The sequence below is a fragment of the Mauremys mutica genome, chromosome 7, assembly GCF_020497125.1.
Source record: "Mauremys mutica isolate MM-2020 ecotype Southern chromosome 7, ASM2049712v1, whole genome shotgun sequence".
In the NCBI taxonomy this organism is placed as follows: Eukaryota; Metazoa; Chordata; order Testudines; family Geoemydidae; genus Mauremys; species Mauremys mutica.
The window spans coordinates 19354964-19378026 of record NC_059078.1 but is presented as its reverse complement, the minus strand read 5'-3'; the positions used below and the strand labels follow the sequence as shown (position 1 = coordinate 19378026).

Sequence of the window (23063 nt, the reverse complement as noted above, 5' to 3'; positions counted from 1 at the left end):
CCATTTTAATCACTGACATAAAGCTTTCCACCATCCCCATTCCACTCAGGCTTCCTGTTTTCTGGACCTTTCTGATTCTTGGGTATATGTGACTTGGGAACTGTAATGTCCTGGGTTTGGTTCTGAAAACTTGCCTGAAAAGCTCGACTTGGAATAAAATAGAATAACTGAAGGCAAAGGGTACAGATTTCCCATCTTATATAGTAAAAATGGCAGAACAGAAATTAAAATGAATGTAAAAATTCATCAGGAATCAATTTGCATGCCAATGTCTGGATTAGCTAACCCCCTAACCAGCCATAGAAATATGAACTTTCATAAAAAATCAGACTGACACTTCGTTAGTTCCAGCTGAAAGTTTACTTTGTAATTAAGAAAATTTGCTTCCTTTTCCTAATTAACCCAAATGTAATTTGATCTTTCACACTGAGGCACCTGCAACTATATTTGGGATAAAAGTAACCACTACCACTCTGGAAAGTTTAAAATATCTTTAGTTCCAGGATGGTAGTCTGGTCTAGACAGGAGACCCGACTTAAGCTCTGCCACTAACTCACTCAATGGCTTAATTTGTGGCACAGATATACCTTGCAATAGCCACCTTTATAAATTCACTAATTAATGGAAAAGTGCAAGGTGATGGTGGCCTTATAATGCATTTTGGTCTCTTGAAACCCAGTCTTTGCCCTGGACTCCACAGTCATCAACGTGGTAAGGTCGGCATGTTCATGTTGAAGAGGTGTGCTCACCTCCTTGCTTCTTAATGACCTAAAGTCTTTATCATCTCCTTCTCCTCTTCAATTATTCTTTGCCTCCTTGCCCCTTCTGTATCTGTAATTCAGTCTCCAGGACCCATACAGTTCTCAGCATCTCTGCTGGGTCTGCCAACAAGAGTACCTAACTTTGGGAACTGATTCTCTGAGGTGCATATCTGTGCAACAGGAACTACAGCAGCCAACTTTCTTCCTATACCACCAAAAAGCTGTCAGAAGGTAATAACTTTGAAAAGCAGGCCTATAAATAAATAAATGATATTCAGTGCATCTAATTAGTTTAGCATCTAATTGTGCACCCAATATTTCAAATGCCAGTACTATGATTACACATAAGTATTTGTGCATGCAATTAGCTAATTAAACACACGTGCATGCAACATCTATATGATTTCTGCATACAGGTATAGCAACTGTCTATGCAAATTAGGGATACAGCTGTGCATTTGTTTTGCATCTACAGTTGCATACTTCAACTATGAAAATCAAACCCTATCTTTCAGTTGATCTAAATTTTGCACACGGAGTTAGATCGGGCATCAAATACATAGTGCTGGCCAAGCAAATACTCATATATTCAATTAAGAGAACCTGGTGTAGCCTCATGTATACAGAACAGGGGTTGCCAAAATCATCTATAGACGTAATCTGTATGTTTATGACAAGCATTGCAGTTTGACAGCCTCTGAGACCTGGTACCACAAATGACACGTATTCAGAGAACTGTTTTTATATCTCATATACATTTAAATTCCCTTTGCTGTTTCAGCTGCATATGATATTCCCGTTCACTTTGTCCTTCAGCTGAGACATTGCACTAGATTCTGTTCTCATTAATACTCACGTCAGCCAAGCTGATTTATCTAAGATACTTGTAGCAAGCAAAACAGTAACTTGTAGAGGCCAAATCCAGAGTAGATCCAGTGTGTCAGGATTTGGCCCACTGTCCATAAATTTGAATACATTAATTTTAAAAAGTCAAAACAAGTCAAGTACGTAGCCATTAGAGATGGATTTTATTATCTTTCACCTTGCGATCCTTTGTTCTCTCCCATGCTTTACCCCATCCCTCATTTTGATGTGGCCAACTTCAACTGTAAACCTATGCACACCCGGGGCATGCTTGAAACAACAAGAAAACAGTCTGAAATTCCTGTGTGGGGTTAAACAACTGCCACATTCCAACAGAGGTGGCTTTGTTTCCATACTGGGGGAAGCATCTATTTGCAAAGCTAATCCACGTTGTAATCCACCAGGAAGGTATTAATTGATCATCAGTAAACTATTATACAAATTTAACCACTACTAACACCTTTTACTATTATTCCATTGGAACATATTCTTTTTGGTCACCTCGTCTGCAGCATAGGCCTATGATGGAAGATAGATTTTGTTTTATCATCTGTTTTCCCATAGATCACATCAAATGAAATACCCGCAAGGGAAATAGCTACATGGGTGATATGAGTGCCAAAAGAAGTGATGCCAAGTTATATGAAAAGTTCAAAGTGACAGCACCGGAAATGCTGGCCCAAATCATCCAGGTGCTTGCATTATGCCATAAACTGGACATCCATGTGCCACAAGGGGTCAAGAACCTCTTCGAGTTCACATGGGAGGAGCTAACAATAACGACAGAGAGGAAAGTCATCATTGGAGAGTACTGTCCTGTTGTCCATTTAGTCCGCACCATGGAATCATCTTTCTCTAGCACTCCCTACAAGAGCCATACAGGGACGAAATCTATCCCCAAAAGCACTGTGTCAGAGCCCAGCTATCTGTCTCCTTCAGCAGAAAATCAGCAAATACTCCTCAAGTTTCAGCGAAGGTCAGTCCACCTGCTGAGCGAACTCCTCAAGCTGAAGATGAAGGTGATGATTGATTCTGTCACTGGTAAGGACACCTCAGTTACCTTTAGTTTTCTTTCGCTACAGCGATAGAACACAGCTGTCACCACAATGGAACCTGCCCCTGGTCTGGGAAACTGTGCTAGAACCTCTATGGTAACCCCGTGCCCCCATTAACCGTGTTAAAATATGATTGAAGCAAGTGTGCCGGTGACCCTAGCATGGAGAAGCCCTTAGATATTCATTCAACCCAGTTATCTCTACATCTGTTCAAAGCCTTTGAGCAGATACGACAATTCAGGTAACTTTCTACATAGTTGTCAGTCGTAGAATGTAAGGCCAGAAGGGATCCACAGATCATCTAATTTGACCTCCTGCACATCAGACCACTCCCCACACCTAGTTACTCTTGCACTGAGCCCAGTCACCTGGATTAGACTGAAGTTTTACAGCCCTCTGGAGCAGGGCTGCCTGGGCGGGGGGCAAGTGGGGCAATTTGCCCCGGGCCCTGCCGGGGCCCCGCGAGTCCTGGCCCGGCGGTGGTCCGGGTCTTCAGTGGCATTTTGGCGGTGGGGGACCCTTCAGTGCTGCTGAAGACGCGGAGCGACTGAAAGTCCCCTGCCACCGAAATGCTGCCAAAGACCCGGACCGCCGCTGGGTGAGTACAAGTGCCGCAGCTCCCCCGCTTTGCCCCAGGCCCCCTGAATCCTATGGGCGGCCCTGCTCTGGAGAGTAAACTATTGTGTGCCTCAGGCAGAGAATGAAAGGGAGCTAGGTGCATCAATGGCAGAGAACCGATGTGTTGAGTGTGCCCAAATGAGCCTAGTAAGCAAACATTCCCCCCGTCCCCCCATGTTAGAAGAAGGTGAAACCCCCCTCTCCCAGATCCCTGCCAATCTGACCTGGGGAAAACTTCATTCTCACTCTCTAAAATGGTGATCCCAAGCATGTGAGCAAGACCCACCAGCTAAGCATCTGAGAGAGAGAATTCTCTGTATGGCCTCATATATCAACGTTTTTGAATCACATCATTATCGGCTCTAGAGGAGAAAGCATATTAACACTTCTATGCACTTATTATCTTAGGTAGAAACTCTGATTTATTGATAGAAGACAACATTAACAGGAAGAGACCTCTAATTTTTTTCAACCTGATTTTTTTTCCCCCTCAGGATGTAGTTCCGATGAGGTTGCCAGAAAGTTTTTGGAGGCAGGTCAGCTGCTATGTCCCAAGAACCAGGAGGAGGCTGCTGAATTAATGGCACAAGCACCCAGAAAAAGAGGTGGGGATAGAAAATGGTATCCAGGTTTTTGAAGACTCTGATACAATTGTATCCTTCTTATGGGAAATAAAATAAATAAGCCTAATAGTTTGCCTGTATAAGTGTGCCTTTTCTTACAAGGATCTCAAAAGGGCTTTACACATGCTAATGAATTCTCACAACATTCCATGCAGGTATCCATTTTACAGAGAGGGGGAACTGAGGCACTGAGAAATTACCTGACAGAAAATTAATGGCAGAGCTAGGAAAAGAACCCAGGATTCCTCAGTCATAGTGCCCTCCTCTGTCCACAATAAATAGATTTCCCACCTCTTTAGTACTATTCACTGTACTATATTCATTATTATTAAGGGCTCCAACCAAGTGTGGGACCCTACTGTGCTAAGCTGTGAACAAAGAAGAGCTCCCAGGCTACATAGACAAGACAGACAAAGGGTGTGGAGAAGAAGGTATAACCATAACCCCATTTTACAGATGAGGCAAAGAGAGATTAAGTGACTTGCCCAAGGTCATGCAAAAGGCTATGAAAAGTGGGGAATTGAGCCCAGATCACCTGAGTCTCAGTCCAGTGCTTTAACCCCAGAAACATCTTTCCTTTCTTCCTCCAGCCCCGGGTTTATGAATCAGGCTGACAAGAATTGTGACACAACTGAGGCATCTGTCTTTATTTCCATAGCTAGTTTCATTTGAAAGTTCTTGGTTGGTCGGTTTTAACTTCTAAACCCTGGTTTCTGCTTAATCCCAGTGTCACACGGCAGCTGCAAGCCCATCCCTATTTCCTCCACCATCCAACTAATACACCAAGTCTCTGTGTCCTGCCTCACCTTCTCACTCGCATCAAAGGAAAACAAACTACCAAAGGCCCCAGGTAAGCACAATGTCCTCACCATGAATAGCAAGTGCTTCAGCCAAAAGAAAGGCCCATATAGGAGTTTGTGGCAGCCAGGGTGGGGATCCCTCATCTGCATTATTAATATCAGCTTCACTCCTGACTACAGTCTACACAGGCAAATATACCAGCAAACAATGGGAGATGCTATATAGCCTGGGTGAAGTTTTTCCCTGAACTATCCATTTTAGGTACATATATGGCTCCCATTACTATACTAAGTGCCTTACAATCTTTTTTAACATATTTATTTACCCACCCAGTGCCCTTGTGAGATAGGTCAGTGCTATTCTCTCCATTTTACGGATGGAGAAGTAAGGCACAGAAAGGTTAAGTGACTTGTCCAAGCTCATACAGGAGATCTGTAGCAGAGCAAGGAACTGATCCCACATCTCCGATTTCCCGGCTAGCAACCTAACTCCTGGATCATCTTGTCTCCCCACATCTAAACAAGCAGTCTTCAGGATCTTTTTATTCAAATGAATGTAGCATTGTGTTCCATTCTGGTATTCTACTTTTTTCCCCTTCAAGGCTTCTTCCCAGAACCCCTTCTGGTGTTCCCATGTGTGTATTGCATATACTGACTTCTGCTTTATTCCATTACAGTTACAACTGCTCATAAATTTTCTGATGAAAAAGGAGAGAACATTTTCATGAAAACTATTCCCATGTGTCAGGTGGCTTTAATTACAGTAGCGTGTAGATGTGATGGAGCAGGGGCTGAAAAGGGTACTATGGGGGGGATTAATATAGCTTTCAGATAGGTACAACTTGTCCATGGTGAAAAGGGGGTTAATGTAATCTTAGCTCCCCCATCCCTTTGCGCAGACTCTCAGGGCCAGGGCAATAAGAGGGACGGTTTTAGTCTTTGTCTCAACATTTACTTTTGCAGGTTCCCCTAAATTCAAACCGATGCAGGAAGCGATAAATGTTGACCATCAGCATGACCCGTGCCCTGAAGCCAGGCAGAAGCTCAGAGAAATGTGCCGACATATGTAAGCATCTCCAATGACCAAGGCTAAAGCCTAAAGGCATGGGTGGAAAAAGGACTAAGTGGTGGGATAGGAACATAAAAAAGTCCATGCCAGATCAGATCTATGGTCAGTCTTGTTCAATATCATGTCTCCAGCAGTGGCCAGCAATAGATTTTTGATAGGCAGACAACCCCATAAGGGACAATTACGGAATAATCCACCCACAGGAGAAGTTTCTTCCTAATCCATCTCAGTTAGTGGCTGGTTTACATTGAAGCATGAGGGCTCATATCTCTAAAACTGTTTTTGGCTGATAGGTTTCTCTTGTCTGATTAACTTCAGGTTTCAAGGAAATAGGCATTTTAAAGAGTTGTGTTTGTTTATCTGTCATAACACTCTGTATAGGCCATGGGCTATAGGCCCTTCCTGCCAGGTAGCTGACTTGAATTGAAAGACTAGAACGCCAGCAAGGTTCTCTGGAAGATAACTTCTCACAACATTATATATTCCATCTCTGGAATAGAACATAATATATATAATGTTGTGAGAAGTTATCTTCCAGAGAACCTTTATATATATATATATATATATATATATATATATATATATATATATATATATATATATATATATATATATATATATATATATATATATATATAAAATTAATTAGTGCCTGTCATCCTGAGAATGCTTTAAAGACCACAGAGATTTCAGCCATCTCTGGAATAGAACATAATTTCCAATCTGCGTCCCACAACAGTGTCAGAGGAGGGGAAGCAAAAGGTTAGTTTTCTGAAATTGAAACTGCAGGGGGAATTTATGATGACACACTCTGTAATTACCCAAATTGGAATTGATTGAGGATACTATGGTTAAGGCTTCTATTTGTGAGAAATGTTCCCTTTGATCTTTCCTGACTACAAAAGATAGTTGTTTTTAGAAATGTAAAGCGGGGGAAATGATCAGTATTAGAAAATGGAAGGGGATGAATTCAGTAGGAGAATAGAATATTACTTTCAAGATGTATAGAGTATTACATCACTGGAGGCCAAAAAGAAAATTAAAACTATAGCCAATAGAGTGCTGTAAAAAGAAGGAATGGGTGGTTCAGAGAATTGCTAGTGAGGAATGAACTTTTCATGTCTATATTGCCAGGCTGATTGTTGTTACAATCAGATGGCTAGTTGGGGACCAGTCTCTCATCTGGTTCCCATTGGCTAGATATCCACATGACAAAAAATTGGCACTGAAGGATGCCCTGTGTGGTAATCCCAATAGAGAGGCCAAGAACTGACTGAAAGAGCCCTTGTAATTCAACCTCCCTCTCACATCTAGAGATGTTCCCCCCCAGGGTCAGGGATGAAGCACGTTAGCAAGCGGAGAGGCTTGGCAGTAGCTTGCACTGTATCTCATTGTGTGTTATTTATTTTGTGGATGCATTTCTTTTCATCCAGTAGCTTTCAGAAGCAGTAAACTCGCTACTTTAAAACAGAGAGAGAGAGAGAAAAAAAAATTAGTAAGATTCTTCAAAAAGAAAAGTGGGCAGAGCCCTTTCTTCACAAAGGAGTCAAAAAAAAAAAGCCTGACTTGTACAATAATAATTTCAAAATAAATGCAGAGGGCCAGACCCTCAGCTGGTATAAATCAATGAAATCAATAGAGCCACACCTGTTCATGCCAGCTGAGGGCCTCGCCCCCTGGCTTCATGAATCTGGACTGTTTCAGAGACAGACAATTCCTTTATTCCTGTTCACTTTAGAGAGGAAGAGAAGGCTGCAATGAAAGCAAAGGGCCATACCAAGCCCCTAATAGTGCGAAACTATGGCACTGTGCTCGGGTCACCATCCATCTCCTCTAGGAAAGGTGGGCAGATGGTCCCACTGCCAACAGAACGCAAGCCTAAACCACCAAAGCTCTATTTTGCCTTTCCTGATGGGACAGAATTTATTTTGTATCCTTCTACTGAAACCAAGGGAGAAGGGTGGGTTATAACAGGATTTACAGGGAGATGCTTCTTCTGTGCCACTCCACAGCCACAAACTGGCCACTTAGTATCTGGCCCTAGATTAACATAGGCTCTTTCGACACTAATCCCACTGAGCCACATAGTAGCAGCATGAGTACCATTGCCTTTCCTTGGTGAAGTATCCAAATGTACGGTACACAGTACAAAGAACGAGTTGCTGAGGGAGCCAGGCTTTCGGATTAGTTCTCTATGGATGTCCAAAGAGGAACAAAATATTGTAGATAGTTACTGAATGCTCATACTAAGGAGAAATCAACCCATGGTATATCCTAGAGGAAAATAGTATTCATACATGATTTAGATATTTTTTGGTGAGGGACTGGGAGGGGAGGATTGATAGTGGCAAGATCTTGAAATGGAAGGAGAACAGTGCTTTTTCATGGGTCTAAGAGAAAATTCAGACTGGAAAGTGATCCGATTTAGTCAGGCATACACATACACACACACACACACACACTTCTGACTATTACACACCCTTGTATTACATAACAACTCAGGATAACACATTTGAGACAGAATGTGGCTCAGTGAATTCCTGCAGGCTACTTTGATCTGATTTCCTGTAAGCACCCAATGGCAGATTAACCTTTCCTAGTCCCTCAATTGAAACTAAATTGTGCCACCCTTCCAACACAGCCTACTGCATTTGTCTTGATCCAAGAGATCAGAAAGCCAGCCAATGGATTGTAATAAAAGGTGTGCTCAAGCCACGTTGAAACAAAAGGTGGAAGCATGGTCTATAAAAGCATTGTATAGCATTTGCTTTGGTTCTCTCCTGACTGCTGGATGAAGTCCCATGTTTGAACCTAATCTCCCTCTGATTGAAGTCAGTGGGAACTGGAGAAGGTAATTTGCTTTTTCCATGTGAACATAAGAACGGCTATGCTGGGTCAGACCAATGATCCATCTAGCCCAGTATCCTGTCTTCCGACAGTGGCCAGTGCCACAGAGGGAATGAACAGAACAGGTAATCACCAAGTGATCCATCCCCTGTCACCCATCTGGTCCTTACATGAACCATTGCTAACAGCTAGGGATGGGTGAACGCCAGAAGACTCAACCATTTGGTTTACCAGGCACTAAGAAGCTCAGATACTCAGCCAAACCTCACCTAAGACATCCAAATATCATTGGCCTGCCAAATTGTGATGTGAATCTCATGAGAGCAGGCGATTCCTAGGGCTTTTTCCTGAGCTGGAAAGACCATAAGAAAAGCCCCTTTTACGACACTGACAACGGTCACACTTAAAATCTTTCAAATGAACAGTAACATTTTACTGGCCACAGCAAGATTTCTATTATAACTGGTAGAATCTCTCAAACTGGTAGAAAGTGCAACCACTGCTGGCGCTCAGATGTCGGGATGATTGGGGTAGTGTAAACATTTAGGTTAGATAGATGGAATAGATTACATTAGATTTTGTCCCTTTTGCTTCTGGTCCTAATTATGATCAGGCTGCTCAAAGACATTTAAGGTATTCTTCTTCATATGGTAGTAGCACCTGGGAGCCCCAGGCATGGAGCAGGACCCCTCTGTGCTTGGTGCTGTACAAATTCAGAACAAAAAGATGGTCCCTGCCTGAAAGTGCTAACAATGCACTTTAGTACCTTTAGAAATATAACCAGGCTGTTTTGAATCCCCAGATAATTCCCGTTCAGGTTCAAAGAACACACCAAGTTTTGGATCCATTTTTTGTGCTACCCGAGCAAGTTTTCCCAATGCTAGTTGTAGGCCAGTGATTTTTCACTGAAAACACTTCTGCAGAGCATAGCTGGAAACATTGGCATTCAGCTTCCATTCATAATTAATAACCCCGTCCATCCCCCAAAAGACCCTGAAATTGTTGGGGATAGTGGGGAGAAATGCAGCTCCTTGCCCAGCATAATTTAATTTTCATAAATTAAACTTTCAGTTCCAGTCCTTCCGGGAGTTCACAGACTGTTAAGAGGCAAGGAGGGACAAGAGTACTGTCTGAACTACCACTGAATCCCTCACTCCATCTCGGAGGCAATTTCTGCCCACTACCTTTCAGCTCCTTTGTAGTTCAATCTGTGGTTGTTTCACAAGAGCTCGTGTTCAGTTTGACTGAACTGGGAATTAAGAATTTAAAGCTCGTCAAAAAATTCATATCATTTCTCTAGTTTAAATGAATCCATTCATCACGTTTTATCCAGTCTCTGCTTTCTAATACCGTGTATAAAACACAAAGGGCTCATTTGGCGACATGCTTCCTTTTTTTATTCTGTTTCTAGCTCCTCACTTTGGTTAATAGAATCAGTCGCTGCAGTGTTGGTTGTGAAGACGTCAGTGAATTAAGCCCTTAAAGAACTGGCGCTCGAGCGAGAGACAGACCCTGTGCTCAGTCGTTCAGCTGCCAGTAATTCAGGCTAATCTCTAATAGTTTAGCAACATGCACATATCATCACTAAGGATGGAAAGGAGCTTTGGAAGTATTTGCAGCCAGGATCCGGTGTTTGCCACTATGCCAAGATGCTATACAATGGGAGTAATTGGGAGCATGGCAGTAACTTTGTAGCTGATAGTTATTTCTAGATGGAGAAATTGTTCTTATGTTTTTCTGCACACAAAGACCCACCCAATTACCTTTCAGGCTGAGTGACTTATTTTAGCCTCAGAAAAGCAGCAAGAAAGAACAAAAGTAAAGTTTCCATACAAGAACATGGTGTATGTGTGTATGTCACCCTCTTTGTGACAGTCTGCAGCAGAACTGGTTGGAGAATTTTTCTTTTTTTAAAATATACACGATTTTCATTAACATTTTAAAAAAAATCATTCTTGTCAAAATTGTAATTTCAAAATTTTGACTTTTTAAAAAAACTAAACCCCCCACATTTTTTGGAAAACATACCACCCAAACACCCAGAAATGTTCAGGACCAAAAACATGTAGATTTTTGACTCCAAATTTTCAGGTGTTTTTTTTTCTGATGAAAAATTAACCATTTTCAAAGGATGCAGACACTCCCTGCAAAAATTTTCACGTAGTCAATTTTCTGTTGAAAAATAGTTTTGAGATCTTCATCTAGCTCTCATCTGCCTCAACCATGAGAACACAATAGCTACTGTCTCTACACATAAACAAAGTCCTCTGAAGTACATGAGAAAAGATATTACAGTTTCCTAACTACAGACACCACCCACACTCATCATTTATTTTAGAAATGGATGTTGGTGGTGTTCATCAGTAAAGCTGTCAATTACAAAAGACATTTTAACAAACTCCTTGCTCGCTAAGAAAATTCTCTTGTTCCTTAATATTACAAAAGTTTGATCAAAAGTATAGCCCAGAATCATAGATCTCATACTGTGCCCTGAATATTGTCAAACTCTGGTTCGAGTGGACATGTGAATGGAGCTGGTTCCAGAGATGTAGGGCAAAGGTATTCACTTGGAGGCTATTATGTGGTCCAGAACTTAGGCTTCTGCCAGGGTATTGTGAGCTTCAGGAAATGGGGCTGGTCTGATGGTGGGGAGAGGAGGGGAACAAAACAAATACAGTATGATTGCCGTGGGAGGCCAAAAATGTCTTGGGCAAGAACTGGAGTTGGTGCTACTTATAATGTGGCAAGATGCAGTTGGACAGAGCATCCCAGAAGGTCTCTTATATACAAGTGTTAACAGTACTTAACAGTATGTATAAGTTACCCAACAGGAAATATTGCTGCTTGCCAGTTCCCCATGTGCTGTGTGGGAAAAACAATCACCCTTCTCTTTAATAATGCTCCAAATCTAGCTCTCCTGGCCTCTTTTATAGCTGACTACCAGGCATGTGTGCATTATTCCTTCAAAGCCAGGTGAGTGGATTTTAACCTGCTTCTATAGTGTAGATAATATGTACGTGGAGCTGGAATACCGATGCCCATTTTCCAGAGCTGTTGAGCAGCTTCCATTGAACCCTGGGAAATGTGGGAATTCAACACCTCTGAAAAATCAGGCCAGGGGGATCTAATTTAAGTAATTGACTGAGTCCCCAACAACCAGAAATGGTGGCTTATTGCACTGGTATAGATGGTGGTGGAATCAGTGGACGGAGCAGTAAATGATACAGTGGCATATATAAAAAACAGATTGAAAGAAACAAGAACCATAGCTCGAATACAGAAGAGCATCTTTCGTGAGAGAACTTAAAATATTTGCAGCTAGCATTGTAAGCTGTGCAGTACATAAAGGGAGAAAGCCTACTGATGCCTAGTGCATGCAATGACTTTCTGTTACAGGTGCAACCCTGTCAGAGCACACAGCTGACACATGGCAACCCCAGGAGTTTTAAAGCATCCAGAGGGCTGATGGCAATGGGGCTGCGGGAGAGAAGTCTTTCTAAACTGTAACATTTCATAGTCTGAGGACTTGCCAGTGCTCCTGGATTTTGATTTTTAATACTTTACGATTATTTATTTATTTGTATTACCATAGCACCTAGCAGCCCCAGACTTGGATCAGGACCCCCTGCTCTAGTGTATCCAACAGATGCTGCTTGTCTTTACTTTCAAGGCCCTTGCAGGCTGTCAAGGCTGAATCCCCACTCTGTCACTCCAAGTGCAGTAAGTGGGGACCCTCAAGGATTTTAAAAAATAATACTGGCCACTCCAGGCTTGTATTAAACTCCCAAGGTTACAGCTTCTCTCTGACCTTGGCTTGGTAAACGCTGCCACCACTCAAATGCAAAAAAAAACCCTTTGAACTCAGGAAGGAGCACTTGGGAATTCCTCCCTGTGGGTACCCTCAAGCACTTTCACACTCTCCCCTCCAGGGAAGAGCTGAGAAAGAAAACAAAGGAAATTAGCTGTGGCTATCAGCTAATCAAACAGCATATGCACAAACCTCTTAGGACACGAAAAATCCAATCCTGTTCTTTAAAAATGTAAACTTAGGCTTTTTGCTTGATCTTAAAAGAAACAATTACAAAAATTAAGCACCCAAAATAGCTTTCTTGGGGGTTCAGCTTAAAGGTTACAAGCAAACAAAAACATCTGGGGTTAGCACAGAGGAGACCCACAAGCCAAAATAAACCTGATAGCGTCTAACTAAACATTCCCTATCCAAATAATTTCTTCTAGGTATGGAACATGAATTTTCATACCTGGTTCAACCTTACACAGCATTGCTGCTCCGTCCCTGCAGCCCAGAGAACAACAGACAAAGGGAAAGTTTCTTTCCAAAATTTAAAAGTTCTAGCCTTCCCATTGGCTCTTTTGATCAGGTGCCCACTCCTTTCCTTTTACCTGTGGGCTTGTTAACCCTTTACAGGTAAAGCAAGCAGAGAACAGACACCAAGAGGGATTTTACAGCTAACTGGCTGGCTGCGTGTTCATAAACAGGGGCTACCCCTCCTCCCCTTCATTTATCTCACAGGCCTTTCCCCATCTTCTGCTCTGGACGTTCATTAGACAATGTTCCCATATCAGTTCAAGAAGAGGTGTGCAAGGACATTTTAATTATTAGTGGGTTATTTTGGTGGGTTCTCGTCAGTTTAGGCCTCAGTCCTGCAAACACTTAAGCACCCAAGTTACCTTTATGCACATGTGCAACTATCCCAGTGACAGCTCATGCATAAATGTACTCATGTGCTCAAGTGTTTGCAAGACTGGGTTCTTGCTAATTCTGTATTGCTTCCATATTGTTGTGCATAAGACTCTACACTCCTGGAGTGCTTTCCCATCTGAGGACACCAGCATACTTTACAAATATTACCTACTAAGCCTCTGAGCCCTGTGAAGTACTCCTTATCCTCTCTATTTTACAGATGAGTAGGCTTAAGGCACAAAGAAGTTAAATGATTTTCCTGAGGTCACATAGCTGGGGGCGGGGGGAAGCTGGTACAAATTACCGGGGCCCGGTGGTCTGGAAGGGGGCCCAGGGCCCGGCTTCCCTGGCTTTGTCAGCCCTATTTAGCTGGTCCGCCCTTGCTGGGGGGGCCCAAAATTTTTTTTTCACCAAAGCCTGAACCTGCTCTCAGCGGCCCTGCACATAGCTAGTTGATTGGGAACAAAGGAACAAAACCCAGAGGTCTCAACTCCAATCAAATGGTTCCTTCTCATTAATAATAACTGAATATACTATAAAAAGAGTCTCCTATTACTAAGGATAAGATTCTGTCACGGAGGTCACGCCGAATAGCTGGCCGGCGGTCAGGCCTGGGGTCACTGAACAGCTGGCCGCCGAACAGCCACCGCCAGAACAGCAGCAGCGGTCAGTCCTGGGGCTGGCAGAACAGCAGTCCCCAGCCTGCGGACCAGTGGCTGGGGTTGGGTCGGCCCATCTGGGGCTGAAGCAGCAGCGGTCAGCCCTGCCACAGGAGCTGTGGTGGAGCTGGAGCAGCTGCAAGCCCTGGCAGTGCTCTGTTTGTAAAAGTCAGGGACAGGTCACGGGCTTCCATGCAATTTTATTTAGTGCTCGCAACCTGCCCCTGACTTTTACTAAAAATACCCATCATAGAATCTTAACCTGACCTATTACTTACTGTTTATGATGATCATCCCCATCATTCTTTCTTTAAGAAAGATAATTAATTCTCCTGACCATTAGTCTTCGCACAGAGCGGTATTGGTGCTTATTAATGGTGCATGTAAGAGTTTAATCCCAGTGGGCGTAACTGATGGTTACAATGCAGGCCATAACTCAGGTAGAAAAGGTCATCAGAGAGCTGAGCAATGTGTATGAAAGGGGAGGGGAGCAGAACCGAGCAAAGCTGTTGAGTAGTGAAGCCCAGGGTTGCACTGGTTTTATGTGACTCTCCGTAAGAGTGTAAAGATCTTTGCTGAGAATTCTCCCCTGAGTGTTGGACGTTTATTATTATCATTCCATCCAATCAACACAAATCTAACAAGTACTTCCCCTTCTGTCCTGCCCAGCTGTTCACTTGCGCTGATGATGGATCTTGAAGGAGGAGCAGTCAGGGACAGAGATGGATATTTGACTCACAAGTGGAGTTGGGCTTCAAAGACCCAGACTCTACAGTCTTTAGAATTTCAGGTACAAAACGGAACTCCCGCTAAGTGCCAATAGTCACACACCTAACAGAGTAAAAAATTATGAACATTCCCAGACTATAGACTAGCTGTCTGTGTAGTGCGGTTTTGCACCAGGAACACCTGTGATCCTGTCTGAGTTCTTCTGTTCGATGTGATGATGGTAGATGCATTGTGTTTTATTTCTGCCTAGTCCCTTTCATACTACTTTTGCACCCAGTCTTAACCTGCAGATTATTTCTAATTTATCAAACCTGCAATAATATGGCCTTGGAAAGATGTAACTTGTCATTTTGGTTTCTGACTATAGCTTCTTGGAAAAGATGGGTCTGCGGCATTATTAGTTCGAAAAGAAGCTGTGTGCCACCAGACTGAGGAGACCTTCATAAATTCAGCTGAAATTTCCAAAGCCTCCTAAGGGATATGGGTGCCTAATTTTGATTAGTGTTAATGGAAGTTGGGGATTGGTCCTGCTTTGAGCAGGGGGTTGGACTAGATGACCTCCTGAGGTCCCTTCCAACCCTGATATTCTATGATTCTATGAAATTTGGCATCCAAATCACTTAGGTGGCTCTGAAAATCTCAGCTGAATTGTTTAACGTTAACTCAGGACAAGTTGAATGGACCGAAGATTTGCGAACCAGAAGCTTCTTTGGTTTGTGCTCACTGAAGAAAATGTAGCTGACGCTAGGCTATCTCTCAAGAATGAATTACCCCATGATTCTAATTTGTTTCTGTTTGAGGGTGTTCTCCTGGAAAACTGCAGACTAAAGCCCAAATCCTGTGAGATGTTGTTTTGAGCACCCTCAACTTCTGGTCTGAATGAAGCAACCGTACATGTCGGAAATCACAACCCTGTGGGGCTGTGACAAATTCACATAATTTAACTTTGAGGAGTTTCTCATACTTCCTCATTTTACAGAACCCTCTGCATTTCTTTTTAGTCACAGTTTTGACAGAAGAGAGATTTTCCCATCAAAATCATTTGAATGTCTGCATGTTTTCAATATAGGAACCTGCCCTTGATTAACAAATGAACTCAGTTGTGCTCTAAGGAGGCATAAACCCTGGCAAAATGTGTTAGAGATGTTTCACAGACCTGGGAAGCCGTCAGGTGAAGAGATGGATAAAAATCTCCTGGAGTAGCATGTAGTAGGAAAATAGTGGCAGCAAAAACTAAGGCATAATCTACCCTGTCCATTATCTTCCTCAGATAAATGAACAGCTAAAACTGAAGGTACTTGGTCAAAATTCCATTACTCTTTCTTTTTCCTGTTTGAATGAGACCGTCAATATGTCTTTGTCAAGAGCTCCATGCGCACACCCCCCCAAAGCTAACAAACGGGTAAGCGGCAGTCATGCATGCACGAATTACATCCGGAAGGATGGCTGACAGGTGCCCAACTAATTGCTAACCAGTTTTAAATTAATTAACCAGCCATATTATGTGAAATATGGCTCAACTATTGCTGTTTTCACTGACCTAGTCAAGCCTATTTACTAGAGTGATAAAATAAGGACAGATCCTAAACTTGAACCAAACATAAAACTGGTTTTGTATAATGGAAGCCATTAAAACGCTCAGTGTTGGTTCATCTCTCCCTCTCTCAGGCGTTTCAAAGGTCACCATGAGAGACAGTGCAATTACTAAGGAGCTATCGCCTCTTCTAAGAATAGGAAGGTACCATAGTCATCGCAGGGGACTAGAGAGGCAAATGCTGAGGTTTTAATGGTGTCTGCTCTAGTTTTAGATAAGTTCAGTTAATGTTTTGAACTATTGTTTTGCATGTGACTTTGCATTTCTTGATTTTGAAGTGGACCAGAAGCAGAAACGATTCAATGTCAGGCCTGATCCTACATTCCTTGTGTAACCCAAACGCCCAATGAACTGACAGACTGTACTGGTGCTGCACCTGGTGTAACTGAGAAAGAGGCAAAGATAACTTTTTGCTACCTCTGTCCCCCCGATCCAGTGACTGAGCTGGTATCCGATGCTTCATGGCCACACCAAGTTGTGGCCAACTACAACAGAGCCCCCCTAGGGTTGTTCTTGCACCCACTGTTGGCCGGCAGGCGCAAGAACTTTGGCCACCATCTTTCCCTGACCTTGCTGCCCTTTACGCAGGGACTGTGAAGAGGATGAGTGTAGAATCATCGTACCAGTTCTGTTCCACCCGTGGGTTCTCCTTACCCTGGCTTTCTGGTTACAGTGTGCTGCTGAAGCAGTGCAAAGGAGCAGACAGAGGGACTGCAGGAGGGAGCTGAAGATCTGGCCTTGGGTGTGCAAAAAATGCAGGATCAGGCCCATAGTGAGGCATAAATGACCTATTTCTAAACTACAGGGTGTTAGAGACGTCCTTTGCATTTGTAATTCTTAGACTGTGAGCTCTTCAGGCAGGGAGGTACTTATTGCACTGTGGTATTACTATACTAATAACAATCAGCAATATTTCCCACTGACTTGCAACCAGAAATGCTAGAATTCACATGAAAGGGTGGTTTTCTTCCAATTTCCAGCCTATTTCCTGATCTGAGGGGGTGTAGCTAAATTGGGGGCTATGTTTCACCCACCCTTCCTATGCCCTAGTGCTGAAATTTACCCTAGGACAAGGGGGCTAGTGCCAAGCCTTATGCACTTGAAATCCTGTGTTAAGGGTCTGTCTGAGTGGGGCTTTTTATGGTACATAAGTAGGTAGCCAGCAGGAATAAACCTTGCATGGGACCTCTGTACTGGAGAGATTGCCCCCTGAGCCCCAGGCATTACAGTACAGTGCTGTTTTGCTTGCAGATGCTTTTATCTCAGGTTTTGACTTATCAGCAAAAGCAAACATTAAATTTAAGGAAAGTAGATAAACAATACATCTCCGTTTTAAGACTGGATGTTTTTAAATTGCTTCCCAAGGCTCCCATTGACCTTTGAAAAGTAACCCCTAGGAACTACATTGAAACCTGCCTTAAAGACAACCTTCTCTTAAGGACCATTCACAGGTCCTCCCCTAAATATTTATATTGTGGATGCACTTTTATAGAAAGACAATTTTTCAATTAAAATGCTTTATTAGCCCAGAGGCAGCCTTCATAGGCTGCCTGAGTGACATATTTCTCCACCATTTGGTGTTAATTGGCCCGGACTTTCTACTTAGAATTCATCATCCTCCCAGCTGGCATTTTTGTTTTTACTATTCTCTCTTTTAGAAGACAGATAAAATAAAAAGGTTTATTCATCATACAGAGAGGAAATCTGTCAACTTCAAAACCAAACAGTATGTGGCAAATAAATACGTCTTTACTTGCTGCTAACCTCTTAGCCAGTTTAAGCTGAAAGAATGTTTGAAATCTCATTTACGTTTTAAATCTTTTCTTTGCTTTTTGCATTTCTCTCTCGGTGACATTTTTGTTTATGGTCAACTTCATTTTCAGGTTTTCAATGCTGAAAAGGCAGGACTGCAGGGGAATGTTCATTTAATGGGAAAATGAATGTTACCATTGAATTAAGAGAGGGTAAAATCTTGAAGGATTTTTAGTGGTGATAGATTTGTAAAAGCTTGTCTAAATTTTGGGCCTGATTATAGTGTCCTTTAAGAACTTTAGATCTGGTGTGGAATGCTAGCTTCATTTTTCTGGTATCTGAGAATGGGCCAGATCTTCAGGTGTAAATTAGTGTCGCTCCATTGACTTCAGTTTACACTAATTAGGGACCTGGCCAATTTAAATCACATATATGTAGATGCTAGACATTCTGGATAGCTTTCAAAATGTTCTTGCTCTCCATGTTTGAAAATGCAAGTTTCACTGAAATATATAAATATCTATTAAATATTTAAAAATCTATTCTCACTATTGTCAAGGAGAGTTTGCATTCAGTAGGAAACATTCTTCATAAGTCAGTGCTGAGTCAATATGGAACTGTTACGCTGTAGGAGGTCACAGAATTTAAGGCCAGAAGGGACCACCAGATCATCTAGTCTGACCTTCTGTATATCACAGGCCACCAACACCACGCAGCACCCGCTCACTAAAACCCAACAACTGAAATTAGACCAAAGTATTACAGCCCACAGCAGACTAGACTATTATATGTCACAGGCAGAGAACAGGAGGGACAGGTGCACCAATGCCCGAAGCCCCTCAATGGCAGCAAACTGTTTATGTGAAATGTACCCAAAGGATCCTGGCAAGCAAGCAACATCCACACACTGCAGGGGAAGGCAAAAAAACCAACAATGTCACTGCCAATCTAACCTGGGGGAGAAAATCCCTTTCCAAATGTATATATATAATGGCAATCATTAGACCCTTAGCACGTGAGCAAGAACAAGCCAGTGAAGCATGAGCGAGAGAGAGAGAATGCACGGTGCCACCTCAGAGCACTGGCCCATCCTGTCCAAGGTTTCATCTCCAGCTGTAACCATCTCTGATGCTTTGGAGGAAGGAGACAACCCCCCCCCCAGAATACATGGGGCGGGGAGGAGGGCAGGAGGGCAAGATCCCTTCCTGATCTCTGCAGGTGACTGGCTGAAGCCTTGAAGCAGGAAATTTTAGGAACATCCCACATGAACCAGAAGAGACCCTCAGGGCTGCCAAGCCCTGTCCTCCACCATCACAAGCGACACTGTCATACAATCCCACTCGTACATTTGTCCAGCTCTCTCTCAAAAAGAATCCTTCCACTTATTTGAGTCTCTGTGGACTTGGTCTCTTCTTTTATATACCCCAAACTCTTCAGAGTTAGTGGTCATTCTCACTTTGTACAAGTTATACAGTAACTTCAATGCCCTCTGTATGAGTTAAATCCTCTCCAAAGCTCACCTTAAAACTTCATTTAACTTTGTTTAAAACGGACACATTTCTACTCAACTTTTCCTTTCTATAATTACATCCTTCAAGACCTCTCTCACTACAAATAAATACAATAATCAGCCTGTAGGAATATTTACTTCCATCTTTTATCCCATTTAAATTTCTGTTTAAAACAAAATCACTCTTTCAGTTTTGTACATCACTTTCCTTTTCTCTGTATCCAACTCTGTCCAATTTTTCTATTTCACCTCTCACTGTTGTGCTTGATACTTGATAGGAAAGAAACTATATACAAATTTATGTTGTATGTTTAGTGCCTCTGGTTTTTTTATTATTATTATCTTTATTTCAGAGTTTTCGGTTTAGTGTTCTAAATGAACTATTTTATGCAAAACAGTAATAAGTAACAATATCAGACACACATCATTATGTGTCTTAACTAATATATATTAATTAATAAAATCCAACAATAAACCGAACTCCCTTCCCACTAGACCCAGAGACCATCCCTTCCCTCTTTCACATGGAAACAACCAGAAAGTGTTCATCTGGGTGAATTATGGAAATCCTAGATGCTAAGGGCTCCTTCCCCAAAGCACCGAGCATCAGGTACAGCTCATCCGTCTTACTGTGTACCCAGAGGATGCACCTGTAACACCTGTTTCCACTGTAGTAACACTCCAGTTTCCCTGTAGTAGTAGAAGCCAGGAGAAGCTCAGACAAGAAGACTACAGAAATCCCCAGACTTTCAAGGCTCCTTCCTCAAAGCATTGAGTATGAGATACAGTCAGGTGTGAAGTGATTAAGCAGGGCCTCCTCACCTCTGAGATAGAGAACAGCAGTAGCCAGGAGGCACCTTCACAGCCTCATAACACCATTTGCTCAACACTGAAACCTGGATGCTGGATTTGTCCTTTTCATTTAACAGAATCATAGAAATGTAGGACTGGAAGGGACCTCAATAGGTCATCTCGTCCAGCCCCCTCCACTGAGGCAGGACTAAGTATTATCTAGACCATCCCTGACAGGTGTTTGTCTAACCTGTTCTTAAAAACCTCCAGTGACGTAGATTCCACAACCTCCCTAGACAATTTATTCCAGTGCTTAACTACCCTAACAGCTAGAAAGCTTTTCCTAATGTCTAATCTCCCTTGCTGCAATTTAAACCCCTTACTTCTTGTCCTGTCATGAATAGTTAAGGAAAACAATTGATCACCCTCCTTTTTATAACAACCTTTTATGTATTTGAAGACTGTATCACGTCCCCCCTCAGTCTTCTCTTCTCCAGACTAAACAAACCCAGTTTTTTCAATCTTCCCTCATAGGTGATGTTTTCTAGACCTTCAGTTATTTTTGTTGCTCTCCAGACTTTCTCCAATTTGTCCACATCTTTCTCAAAGTGTGGTGCCCAGAACAGGACACAATACTCCAGTTGAGTCTTACCAGTGTGGAGTAGAGGGGAAGAATTACTTCTCATGTCTTGTTTACAACACTCCTGCTAATACATCCCAGAATGATGTTTGCTTTTTTTGCAACAGAATTGCGTCGTTGACTGTACTTAGTTTGTGATCAACTGTAACCCCCAGATCCTTTTCTGCAGTACTCCTTCCAAGGCAGTCATTTCCCATTTTCTATTTGAGCAACTGATTATTCCCTCCTTTGTCCTTATCAAATTTCATCCTATTTATTTCAGACTATTTCTCCAGTTTGTCAAGTCATTTTGAATTCTAATCCTGTCCTCCAAAGTGCTTGCAACCCCTCCCGGCTTGGAATTGTCTGCAAACTTTAGAAGTGTACTCTCTATGCCATTATCCAAATCATGTATGAAGATATTGAATAGAACTCGATCCCCGTAGGACCCCATTCAATATGTCCTTCCACTTGATTGTGAACCATTGATAACTATGCTCTGAGTACTCTTTCTCAACCAGTTGTGCACCCACTTTATATTAGGTTCATCTACGGTAGGCTATGTTTCTCTAGTTTATTTATGAGATGGTCATGAAAGACAATATCAAAAGCATTACTAAAGTCGAGATATATCATATCTACTGCTTCCTACAGGCTTGTTACCTTGTCAAAGAAGGATATTGGGTTGATTGACATGATTTGCTCTTGACGACTGTTACTTATCACCTTATCTTCTTGTAGGTGCTTACAAATTGATTGTTTATTTGCTCCATTATCTTTCCAGGTGCTGAAGTTAAGGAGACTGGTCAATAAGTTTTTGGGTTGTCCTTATTCCCCTTTCTATAGAGAATTACTATATTTTCCCTTTCCCAGTCTGCTGGGATCTCTCCTGTCCTCTGCGGGTTTTCAGAGATAATCACTAGTGGTTCAGAGATATTTACAGCCAGTTCCTTAAGAATTCTAGGATGCATTTCATCAGGCCCTGTCAACTTGAAGAACTCTAACCTGTTTAAGATTCTTAACTTGTTCCTTTCCTATTTTAGCCTCAGATCCTATCCCATTTACACTGATTGCTATGTTAGGTGTCCAGTCACTGCTAACTTTTTTGGCGAAAACTAAAACAAAAAGGTAATTTAACACTACAGCCACTGCAGTGTTTTCTGTTATTTATTTTCCCCTCCTCATTGAGGAATGGATGTACCCTGTCTTTGGTCTTCCTCTTGCTTCTCATGTATTTGTGAAATGTTTTCTTGTTATCCTTTATGTCCCCAGCTAGTTGTTTAATCTTGTTTTTTTTCCTTGGCCTTTCTAATTTTGTTCCTATATGCTTGTAGTTTATATTCATCTTTTGTAATTTAACCTAATTTCCACTTTCTGTAGGACTCTTTTTTGAGTTTGAGGTCATCATCTTTCAGATGAGCAGTAAAATCAGCAGGTTTGTTAGCCCTGGTGACAGCCATATTCTGCTGTGCCTTCCTAAACTCCCCCTGCAGTTTCAATTGGGCCTGCTCTACCCGGGGGGAGGGGGGGGTCGATGTAAGATACGCAACTTCAGCTACGGGAATACCGTAGCTGAAGTTGACGTATCTTATTCCGACTTACCTCCCGTCCTCACGGCGCGAGATCGACGTCCGCGGCTCCCCCATCGACTCCACTACCGCCGCTCGCTCCGGTGGAGTTCCGGAGTCGACGGGGAGCCCGTTCGGGGATCGATATATCGTGTCTAGATGAGACGCGATATATCGATCCCCGATAAATCGATCGCTACCCGCCGATACGGCGGGTAGTCTGGACATACCCTTGGAGATGTTATTCTTCTGTGCTTCCTGACCTAACCTGTCATGTGATATCGCTGGCTGTTGTTAAACAACTAATGTGTTTCATAGTAGATATAGCTGCATTTCCTGTATATCTAGGTTCTAGAGAGTTTTGGAATGCCTTAGGTTAAAAAGCTTCATATAAATGTAATACTGGACATCAAAATCTGCTTTAGTGAGAGAGGGAATTTTGGCTGTGATACCAATTACCCCCTTCTATTTTTCAAATAGTACCAAGAGATCTTTTATTTC

At 42.4% G+C, this 23063-nt stretch overlaps 1 protein-coding gene across 4 annotated transcripts in view; it reads left to right on the top strand.

Moving 5' to 3' along the window:
- The window catches only part of C7H3orf20 (chromosome 7 C3orf20 homolog), a 55416-nt gene that overhangs the window by 1571 nt on the left and 30782 nt on the right, over nt 1-23063 (top strand). Inside the window, exons 2-9 of one of the 4 annotated variants that reach the window (XM_045024005.1) lie at nt 2190-2666; nt 3793-3903; nt 4649-4771; nt 5685-5787; nt 7529-7720; nt 11458-11610; nt 14668-14788; nt 15998-16129. In XM_045024005.1, coding sequence (XP_044879940.1) covers nt 2228-2666; nt 3793-3903; nt 4649-4771; nt 5685-5787; nt 7529-7720; nt 11458-11610; nt 14668-14788; nt 15998-16129 — 1374 coding nt within the window. In that variant the 5' untranslated portion in view covers nt 2190-2227. The remainder of the gene's footprint in view (nt 1-2189; nt 2667-3792; nt 3904-4648; nt 4772-5684; nt 5788-7528; nt 7721-11457; nt 11611-14667; nt 14789-15997; nt 16130-23063) is intronic. The other 3 variants (XM_045024006.1, XM_045024007.1, XM_045024008.1) reach the window with 3 other exon arrangements.